The sequence below is a fragment of the Arachis stenosperma genome, chromosome 7, assembly GCF_014773155.1.
Source record: "Arachis stenosperma cultivar V10309 chromosome 7, arast.V10309.gnm1.PFL2, whole genome shotgun sequence".
Lineage (NCBI taxonomy): Eukaryota > Viridiplantae > Streptophyta > Magnoliopsida > Fabales > Fabaceae > Arachis > Arachis stenosperma.
In genome coordinates, this window is record NC_080383.1 from 10149779 (window position 1) to 10161919 (window position 12141).

Consider the following 12141-nt stretch of genomic DNA (forward strand, 5'->3'; position numbering starts at 1 on the left):
GGTGACGGCAGTAAGGATCCAGCCGCGTCGTCCCCTCCTCTCTCTCCCTCTTCTCCCTCGAGCTCCCCCTTTTCCCTTCTCTGTTTTCCTCCTCTGAGTGTTGTGTGCGTGTGTTTAGGGATTTAGGGTAGTAAATTGGAAAATTTGAGATATTAGTGTTTTTATTGGAATATTTGAGATAAAATAATAATTCAAAAATTAAATATAATATTATAAAAATTATTTTTAAAATGTATAAAATTTTATTTATTAATATATCAATGAGTTTAAATAATTATTTTTAATTTAAATTATAAAGTAAATATACTAATAATCACATTTTATAAAATATGGTTTAAATCCTAATATTAATTATCTAAATTAAATCATATAACTTTTTATTATTTTTTCGTCACCATGACTTTAATTTCAATTTATATGAAATAACTAATTATAATAAAAATTATACAAAAATATTAGCTAACTTAAACTTAAAGTATTTATAAAAATTCATTTAATCATTTTTAATAAGTTAATCTCTAAGAGCTCAATTTAATAAAATAAACTGTAATTTAATCACAATACAATTTTTTTTAATTAAATTATATAATATTTCTATTGCTGAATTTTAGTTTTAAATTATATGAAATAACCAATTATAAAAATTGCATAAGAATTGTAATTAACTTAACTCAAAATATTTAATAAAACTAATCTAATTATTTTTAATTGATCAATTTTTAAAAATAAAGAGTTCTTATTAATAAAATAAGTCATAATTTTTTCATAATAAAAATGACTTAAATTAGATTGTACAATTTTTTTTTATTTTTTAATTACTAAAATTATACAAGATATTCCATTATATAAAATTACTTAAAAATATTAATTGGTTTAAAATGAAATTATCTCCAAATCTATTTAATTATTTCTAATAAAATAATTTCTAAAATTATAAAGTTTAAACTTAATAAGATAAAATCACAATTTATTCATTTTTAAATTTTAAAAAATGCGAGATGTTTAAGGATGAAAAAAGGCCAGGCGGCCTGCCAGGGGCCTATTATAAAATAGGTACAGGCTCAGGCTCTTATAAAAGCCTTATTATATTAATAAGTCAGATTCACTAATTAGCCTTATAAACCTGTCAGGCCTGCCTGGACCTGTTAATACATAATTACATATATAAATAATTTTTTTATTATTAAAAAAATTATGAGATATTTTAAATTTACTATATTTAATTATAAATAATTTTGTATATTTTACATACTTTAAAATTTAAATTTTTTTATAAATATTAAATATCACATATTAAATATAAATATGTTTATTAAAAATATTTTTTTAAATAATATTTTTATTTTTGTAAAAAAAATTATCAGACCTTTTAACAAGCTTCAGGCCAGGCCAAGCTTAGTATTTTAAAAAAAACTATAGCAGGCTGCAGACCAGGTTCAGGCCAATTGACTACATAATAGGCCAGGCCTGTTAAGAACAAAGCCTGGCCTGGCCTGGCCTGTTTCTACCCCTAGGGATGTGTAGGGGTAGAAAAAGGCTAGGCAACCTACCAGAGACCTGTAACTTGGCCTGTGTTTGGCCTGGCCTGACCTGTTATAAAATAGGCACAGGCTCAGACTTTTATAAAAGCCTTATTATGTTAATAGGACAGGCCCAGACTCACTAATTAGCCTTATAGACCTATCAGGTCTACCTGGGTCTGTTAATACATAATTACATATATAAATAATTTTTTTATTATTAAAAAAATTATGAGATATTTTAAATTATTATATTTAATTATAAATAATTTTGTATATTTTACATACTTTAAAATTTAAATTTTTTATAAATATTAAATATCACATATTACATATAAATATATTTATTAAAAAATAATATTTTTTAAATAATATTTTTATTTTTATAAAAAAAATTATCAGACCTTTTAACAGGCTTCAGGCCAGGCCAGACTGAATAACAAGTTAGGTTTAGTACTTTAAAAGAAATCTATAGCAGACTACAGGGCAAGTTCAGGCCAATTGACTACATAACAGGCCAGGAAACCAAAATAATAGCCTTTATCATAAAAACAGAGATAGAGAAAAGAAATAGTTACCTTTTATTATTCATGGTGAGGGTTGAGCGTCGATTGAGGGATAGACAGTGACGATTAAAAACTGATGCACTTTCAAACAGAATTTACAAATAATGTTATTTTCATCCCAAATTTGCGCGAAAAAATTTTAGCAACTTAGAAGGATAAGCTATAGTAAAAGTATTTAAGACAAATTATAGATAAATTTGGGATAGAATTAACATTTTTCAAAATGCGTCCCAAATTCGTCTGAAGTTATTACGCATATTCAGATGGAATACAGATGAATTATAGTTTCTGTCCAAAATGTGTTGCTAATCTGTATGAAAATTTTGGCGCCATCCAAAAAAAATTTGGCGCCAAAATTTGGGACAAAATTTAGACAAATTTAGGATAAAATATATCATTCCAATGTCTTCACTAAAAATTGTTCAACATTTGTCTCAAATTTGTCTGAAATGAAAAAGTCATTCAGACAGAATAAATTTTGTTTGAAATTTTTGTCCAAAAAAGCTCTATTTCTAGCCAAGATGGCTACTTTGGGATTGTGCAAGGTGTACTAGCCAAGATGGCTTCCTTGATATCATTAAAAAGATTGAAAGGGTTAATAAGAAAGTCTGGGAGTATTTAAACAAGTGGCCCTATGCAAGGTGCAACACAGGAAACTACTACAAGGCTTGCAAATTTCATGAAGTTTGTGCCCAACCCTAGATTCAAGGCACCCAGACACAAAAAATGAAGATTAGGATGATTATATTTAGGAAAAGCACGCTGTTTTTTTTTTTGTATCTATTTTGTTGATGTTGTTTACAATGCCTAAAACATTGTCCCAGTGTTGGAGATTTTAGTATTTGAATTTTATCAGGTCAATATGTCAACAACTTTGATATACTTGGTGTTTTACCTCTATAATGTCTTTTTTGAATCAAACATTACTAATATGAATTATGAATTATGACTTTATTGAATTGAGTTTTTTCAGCCTTTTATTTATATCTTATCCTCTGTTACAGACTTAAGAGTAGTTCAAATCCTGTCTATTTCTATTTCATTGAAAAGAAGTCCAGGAACAAAAGTATGCATATAATCAAACATTTTAATTTTTATTTCTTTCAAACAAAAGGATAGGAACAAGTACATGAACAAGGAATGCATATAATATGCATGTCATTTGTTTTTTGCTAGATACAGTTGACCCTGCTGTCTATCTAGCTTTAATACAAGAACACCAATTACAATCAGCAGCATGAACACAAACATCAAAATTTCTCCCATTTTTAGAATCCTAATTTCAGCTTCTAATTTACCAAATTTTCAAGCCATCTTCATCTTCCATTCTTCATCATCAACTGAATGTCTTGTTCTATCATCACATGGTATGGCATCTTCCAAAACTTTATCAACCCACATAAATAATCCACACTATTTCTTACCCACAGTCTGCACATCAAAGAAAATTCAATCAGCAAAATTTATATCCATAAATACAGCAATCAACAACAATAATGCTTACATTGTAGTTCGGGCAACCCAGGAACGGTCTCCCTGGATTAGAATCCGTCCCTGGCCACCGCAGCACCGGTCTCGACCCGCAGGCACACCATTCTGGCAAACGAGTTTCTCTATTTCTGTTCATTCTCCTCATGATGCTTCCAAACGATCGTGGGTTGTTTGAGCTCCCAGCTGCATTGCTCGTGCTAGCCATAACCTTCGGGCTTCAAAGAGGGAGAATAAAAGAATACAGCACCGATGAAGAGACAGTAGAGTGAACAATGTGACCTTTAAAAAAGGGGATTAGAGTTTTAACTTCACCTGAAGGACCAAATTGAGTCAGAAGAGTTTACTTTGCCACATTAGCTAGCTGTTGTGAGACCCACGTGTCACCAACACTGCCAGCTAAGCTTTTCGGTTGCGCCACGTGTGCTGAAATTGCCGGAAGGACCACTTTGAGTCCCGTAGTGCAAGTTTGGGGATGATTCTGATAAACTTTTAAGTTCAGGGACTACTATGAAACTCGAGTGTAATTTCAGAGACTACATTAAGGCTTATCTCAATTTAGGTGATTTGATAACATATTCTTATTTGAAGTAAAAAAAAAAGTTTTATATGTTTCTATGATTGTTCTAGATATACAAAGTTGTATCTGTTACGAACTATGGATGAAATATACGATATGTTTATTAAGTATAAAATTAAAGTAAAAAATTAATTTGGTAAAAAGATTAAAGTCTAAAACTGATAGAAATGGTGAATATAAATCTAGTCATTTTAATGAATTTTGTAAAAAATTAAATATAATATAGTGTATGAGGTAGCTCATTATATTCTCCTGAATATAATGACATAGTTGAAAGAAAAAGTAAAATTAAAAAAATAATGAATATATTATTTATTAGTTTAAAATTATCTTAGCTTATTTTATGTGATAGGAGAGGTTATTCTATCTACATATTATATATAAAATAGGATACCATACAAAAAAATTAGAAAAAGATTCTATAAATTTTTGGTTCGATAAAATGTCTAATTTAAATTATTTAAGATTATGTTGCTGATCTTAAAAAAAAATAAATTTAAGAATATGTCATTGTGCGTTTATTGAATACGCTCAAAATAACCGTACATATGGTGTGGGACTTTAATTTGCTGATTGCTAAAATAATTTTCAAGTTGCTAGTTGCAATACCTTATAATTTGGATGTAAGTTTCACTAGTTTCATTGCTTATTGAAGGAGTTTATCATGCTAAAATACACATAATTTGTTGATCGTATGTATACTAGCGAAATATCTAATTAACGAGTAATATTATATGAGTAATAAAATTTATTATTTTTTGGTTATTATTTAATTAATAAAAATATTTTTATACATAATATTTAAAGAATACGGTATTGACCAAGTTCTAAATTTTAAATGTTAAATACTAAATTTTAAATTTTAATAATATAAAAATAAAATATTAATTTAAAATATTAACTAATATTGATAAGAGTATTAGTCCTTAATATTTCTCGTATCAATATGTGTAACTTCATGGTACAACAAGTATATATATGTCAACAAAATATCTTAATAAACAAAAAAAGAAAACGAAAAAACTTTACATTTAAAACGAACTGAAAAATGATAAAAAAAAATTTATTTAAAAAAGACCTGATTCTTATCTATCAAATTATTAAGTAGAACTCTTATGTATTTAATTTTGAATAGTAGTTCTTCTTAAATACTCCATCACTAAACTAATTTTAATGACTAAATATAAATTCTACACTTTTTCACCATTGGCTGTTCTATTTTTGCTGGAAAAATGATCCGTTGCAATTTATGAAAAATAACATACGTTAAATTTCTAGCAGATTCAAGTTAAGGCTACATTTATATTTGTCTAGTAGTGAACAAATATTTTAGAAATTGAATCAAATTTAAAAAAAATGAAAAATGAAAAATTATTGTTTGGTCATATATAAATGATGAATACTGAATAGTCCTAGACCCCCAAACAAAATTGTTAAAACAAACACATTAATATTTAGGCAATATTTTGTCCATCAAATTGACCCTTTCAATATACATTTGTATCTTGAAACCTATGATGCACGGATAACACTGACACTCACACGGATACGGAATACGATATGATACGGGACACGCCAATATGCGAATTTTAAAATTTTACATGACACGGGACACACATATATATAAAATATAAAATATTTTTTAGATAAATTATAACGATATTTTAATATTTTATTGATATTAAAATATAAATTAATTTTTTAAATTATTTTTAATGTCTTATTTTAATTATATCAAGTATTTAAAATATTTTTTGTTTTAATAAATAATAATATATATTATATCAATTTATTTTAAGAATATATATTAAGAATAAGACCGGACATGCTGATACGTGATGGTATTTAGGTGTGTCCAAATGTGTCCGGAAAAGAATTTTTTATTTTTTATTGAGACACGATTTAGACATAACAGACATGCATGTCGAACGAATATCGATGAGTGTCGTATCCAAAACGTGTCCAATATGCAAACACGACAACTCAGTAAAGTGTCCATACTTTATAACTTAAAACGAATGTTTGTTTGATATTTTTAGAATATGGAAATAATTATTATATTGCAATCAACTGTTGATATTAATTAAGAGAGAATTAATAATAACTAAGAATCCAAATTGGCAAATTGGCCAACCTGTAAATTGAAGCAATTTTAAAATAAAAAATATTTAATAACAAAAAAAATTAATAAAACATAATTAAAATTAACTTATCTTATTTAATATTTATTAATTATTATAATAATTAATAAATATTAAATAAAACAAATTTTGAATATTTTTTTTATCTTTTTACTATTATCGTTTTGAAATATATATGCTGGTGGTGGGTTCTAGGGTTTAGTGCACTCATAAAGAAGGAGGAGGAGGGAGTAGCTAAGTAGTATTAGAGAGAAGAGAGTCTTAAGAGTTAGGTTTGAGGAGAAGAATTGAAAGAAGACAAGGGTGCGATTTATAAGGCAAAAAATACGGGTCAAGCAATAATAGAGATGGTAGCATTTTAATTTCTTAGAATCTAAGCATCCCCTTTTACGAAGTTTAATGCCACACCTCCAATTACACTCCTTCTTTGTCCCTTTTTCCTCTCTTTCACCACCCACTTTGACACCAACACTCCTCAAAATCCTAACTAAAATAAAACAAACAGAAAAATTCATTTCAAGAAAAATAAACATTATTGTTCGTATCTACAATAATACTACTATATTGGAGTGTCGGCATATGTTCTATTTATAATAAATTTTTGGAGAGCCTAATTGCTGAATTTTTTTTAATAAATATAGATAATTAATTTTTAAAAAGTTAATATTAATTAATTTTTATTGTAAAATTATTTTTCAACTCTTATTTTATTTTGAAAATTTAGAATTTAAGATTAAAATTTAATTAGCATCTATAATTTAAAATAAAAAAATAATTCAAAAAATTAATTAGTATTAGCTAAAAAATATTGACTTCTTTTTTTTTTTTTGAGACGGGAGAAAGGGGATGTGTCATAGAATAAATATTTTTTTAGAAAATATTGTAAAAGAAAAAAATGAATGAATTTCAATTATCCATTATTGCAATTTAATTTGTACATAGAAATTTATCTCATTTATATATTCATATAGAAACTTTACTCTTTTTTTTATTTGTCATATTTCATTTTTTTTTTAATTGAATTTCAGTTTATTTGACTTATACTAGGGCAATATATATTCACTATATATAAAGTAACCCTTAATTATTACAGCGAAAAAGTAATAAAGGAGAACAAGTGTCAAATTATACATTTATTAGGATGTGATTTCTGTTGAATCCAAACCTTACTCCACCTCTATGGTGTTGAGTCTTGTTCATAAAAAAATGTCAAATATTTGAAGTAAAGAAGTATTGGTAACAAATTAAAGTAATAAAAAATATCATTTATGACAAACACAATTTTAAATTAATATACTAATACCTAAATACGGATCGGATCGGAGTATTTTCCCCCATATATGATCATAATTTTATATATTGAATTATTGACCTATAATGCTTCTATAGATTTCGTCATGTACGAGAAGGCATTAAGATGTGCATTTTGGAAATTAAAATAACGCTGTTTGTCAAAAGAATAAATGTAGCTTTAAAAAAAGTTGTTATTTTAGTTGAAGCAAACTAAAATGAAAATTAGAGTTTTTGAAACTAATAATAAGTAACTGTATGTGCCTATGTGGTGTGTGTGGATTCTTAAATAATTAATGTCCTCATCAAATTAATGATTTTCTCTAATGAAAATTTGGGTGGAATGTCCTATATCAATCAACTACGCAACAAAATTCATTGTCTGCTAAAGATTTGCAACTTATCTTGGAAGGTGTCCAATCTTTTTGCAATGACACATAATAATAATAATATTAATATAGTCCTTTTCATCTGGCTTAAAAGTTCCTAATTACTCATTTCATAATCAGGAATAGCAAGATGAATTATTGTACCTGACAATTATTACTAAATTAATTAGAATGTTATTCGAAATTTTTATTTTATTTTGATATTTTTAAGAGTTCGTATATTTTTCTCATTGAAATAGATAATATTTTTTAAGAGAAAAATTTAAAGATCAATAATTTTAATTTATATTAGTCAATATTTTTAGCTAGCAATCCAATATCTTTGTCAACAGATAGTATTATGTTTTTAGTTAATATTTTAAAATATTATTAGTTAATTATTGATAAAAAATAATAAATTGAACTTACGTGTAGCACTAGTAATAATTTTTAAACAATAAACAAATAAAATACATATTAAGATAGTTACAAAAGATATGTTCAAATAACATTATATATATTTTTATACTCTGGTACGGTTAACTATATTATCAAGTTTTTTTAATAATTTTTTAGTGAAAAGGATATATACACAATAGTGATTTCTATATTTAAAATTTTAAAAATTTAAATGTATTTAAAAAATTAGGTTAAAGTTGTTGATGTCCCAAAAACTCTCTCCTGAAACATGCTGCCTTGTAAAAGATGTAATCTAAATTATATTCAGTATTCACTTATAATCTTAGATATATTCTGCAAGAATCTATTTGAATTTTTTTCAAATTCTGCTTTCAAACATTATAAATATATAAAAGATTAGTTTAACACATATTTAAGATATGTTATTTCTGCCTTTAATTTGTATATCTTTAATTATTATTAACTTGAGCGTCAAAGTTGTAACTTCGTGTTCCATTCCTATAAATTTATATTTCATGACTACGAGAAGAGATCTTACCTCAAAAAAAAAAATAATAATAATTGAATTGACATCTTCTTTATTAATCTATACATGCAAATAGTGAAACAAGGCTGAATGATTTTAATTAATTAGGGTTGTGTATGCATTTGGTGGTATTTAGGGTTAGTTTGGTACCTCATTCAACGCGGTGGATAGCTGCATACCAATTCCATTTCCGTGGAAGCTAGACCCTCACATATACCTAGCCTTTCCAAAATCCTGCAATATATTATTAATCTTGTTGATTTTATTATTTAAACACTTGTTTATTTAATTAATAAGGTTATATCAAATAATATATATATACACAAATTAAATTTAATTTCTTGAAGTAGAAGAGTGTAAACTGTAAACAAAATAAAAGAGTGCCCATTTAAGAAGCAAGAACCACATGCATGACGGTAATGTGGAATCACAAGAGTCGATTAATTAAGAAAAGTCAAACACATTTAAGAACTCGCACGTGAGCAATCAGTCATAGATAAAACTAAATATATATTCTCTCTTTCAATGAATTTCTTCCTCATACCGAGAGTTATAACCATATATAATTCCTAATGGAAACCTTATATATCTAGTTCAATAAATTAGCACTATATATATTATTATTTATTTTATTTTAAAATAAATAAATTGAGCTGGTGGTATAGTGACTGGTTAGTCCTTGAATACCTTGCCTTTTAAGTACACTCATAATTTTCTACCCATATTTTTCTTTCTTCTTCTACCACTTGGAACTTCAATTTTTCTTAGTACCTACCTATTCTCTTCATAACTCATAAGTGGGAGCATGCCTGAATGTCCAGAGAAAGGTAAGTACAAAAACCTGCTTCAATTTCAATACAAATTTTCAAACAATGCTCAGATCTATAACAATTTTTGTTTTTTTCAAAAAAACTTTTGTCGGTTAACCTAGTACTATGACAAAATTTTTATTAATCTAGTACTTGTAAGAAACCAAGTTCAAAATAAATTCCTAATTCTCTCAATACCTAAAAATAATTTATTTGATAATTGATTATGATTTTTTTTTTGTATCATTCCAATAATTTCGTAATTTTTGGATAAATAGTTTCATGACAGTTTCTGTTTAATACGATCGGATAGGGAGAGATCAAGATCAGATGACGAGATAGGAAAGAAGATTAAGAGAGAAGGAGATGGTCAAAAAGGAAGGAGACAACACATGTTAGGTAGTCAACAAGAAGCTGCTTCTGGAGGAACCCTAAATACAATCACCCCTTGTGCTGCATGTAAGCTCTTGAGAAGAAGATGTGCTCAAGAATGTCCCTTTTCTCCTTATTTCTCTCCTCATGAGCCCCAAAAGTTTGCTTCTGTTCACAAAGTCTTTGGTGCCAGCAATGTCTCAAAGTTGTTAATGGTAAATAATAAGAATAAATACTACTCTATTTAATTTGTTTCCTTATGTATATTGTTTCTCACATTTTAGTAGTAATGAATCATGTATCTGAACAGTGAGTGACCAAAAATGTCCTATTCAATAATAACTATTTCAAAACAAAATAATAAATATATTCAGAGATAAAAGAATATTTTGAAAAGAAAAACATATATTTTTAATTCAAAATCTGAAAATAAACATTAAAGGCAAAAAAATTTGTTTTTTTTATCCTATCTCAATTTCAAGTATCATACTCCCAGTTGCTATTTTTCAATTATTGAATTACTATTAATAATTTCTTATAAGATGTTTATAGGAAGTGCCTGAGAATCAAAGGGCTGATGCTGCAAATAGTCTAGTTTATGAAGCAAATGTGAGGCTAAAAGATCCAGTTTATGGATGCATGGGTGCAATCTCTTCTTTGCAACAACAAGTCCAATATCTAATATCTGAACTCAATGCTGTGAGGGATGAAATAATCAAATACAAACTTAGGGAAGTTAATAATGCCATCATACCCTCATCTTCTCATCATGTAATGCTTCCTTCATCATCATCATCAGAGGTCGTATCGATCGCCGTTCCGCCACCTCCGCCGCCACCTAATGATGACATACTTCCTCCTAATTCTTCAACCTCTTCTTCCATGGTTTACCCCCAACAGACTGATGATCCTTCCAATTATGGGACAATTTCAAGTGATAATATTTCCTATTTTGGTTGAATTTGATTATCAAGATAGATGATTAGGTGTTAGATATTATTTATACATAGTTCTCTCAAAGATGCATTATTAATCAGGAGGAATTAGAAAAGGAGAATATTGTTGCCATCATGCTCCTAATTAATTTTGTTAATTATGATTGGATGTGGCTGTGAGTCAAAATTTTTCCTTTATGGTGGAAACTCAGGTGCAGTCGTCTTCACGTGAAGTTGATAACTGAGAACTGTTAGATGATTTAACTGATTTGACTAAATTTTCATCTAACGACTCTCAGCTATCAACTTTATGTGAAGTCGACTGTATCTGAACTTTCACCGTATATAATAGTTTGTATTGTTGTGTTAAATGCAAGTTTTGTTTTCTTCTACCATACATATTAGAAAAAAACTTATTATTAATCGTGTGATTTACTCGGTATTTATTTTCTCTGGATATAAAATTATATCAGAAAAATATGTATAGAAAAAATAGTTTTGTTTTAAGATAATATGATATTTCTTCTATTTTTTTATCTATTTAAAATATAATGAGATAATAAAACTTCTTTCTTTGTATTTTTTTTCTTCTTCTATTGTCTTAATATATTGTATTTTGCCATTACAATTTTTTTTTCTCAAAACATCGATTTTTTTTAGTGACGATAATTTTAACCGTTATTATACTAAAAAATAACATTTTAAGAAATGTCATTTTCAAGAGACGTTGAGAACACTAGAATCTTGAACGTCATTTTAAATACTACGACAGATTTTTTAAAAACAGTTATAATTGTCATGTTTAAGACGGCATTATTTTATCATATTTAAAATTAGATAAAATGTTGGCTTTTTAATGTTTAAAACCAATTAAAATAATGCTTTTTAGTTATTTTAAATTGTGGTTGCAAATAATTTTACCTAATTAAAATATCAATTTTTTAGTGGTGTAAAATAGAAACCGTCGTTTTTATTTAGTCTAAATGACGGATTTTTTATTATTTAAAATAGCAGTTAAAACTAGTTATTTTATCTCATTAAAATAATATTTTTATATCATTTAAAATAGTAATTGAAACTATCATTTTTACTAGATTAAAAAAACTTTTTATTGTTTATGAAGAAG

The 12141-nt window shown here is 26.8% G+C and overlaps 1 protein-coding gene across 2 annotated transcripts; it reads left to right on the plus strand.

Annotated features, from left to right (window-relative positions):
- The first annotated feature begins 9582 nt into the window (after positions 1-9582).
- Positions 9583-11399, plus strand: LOC130941762 (LOB domain-containing protein 15-like). 2 transcript variants are annotated; one of them, XM_057870342.1, is made up of 3 exons: positions 9583-9726; positions 10022-10295; positions 10633-11399. In XM_057870342.1, exons 1-3 carry the CDS (start codon positions 9713-9715, stop codon positions 11038-11040), a joined length of 696 nt encoding a protein of 231 aa, XP_057726325.1. In that variant the 5' UTR covers positions 9583-9712; the 3' UTR covers positions 11041-11399. The 2 variants fall into 2 exon arrangements, with proteins under 2 accessions (XP_057726325.1, XP_057726327.1); XM_057870344.1 differs by having other exon boundaries at positions 9632-9726; positions 9987-10295.
- The last annotated feature ends 742 nt before the right edge of the window (positions 11400-12141 follow it).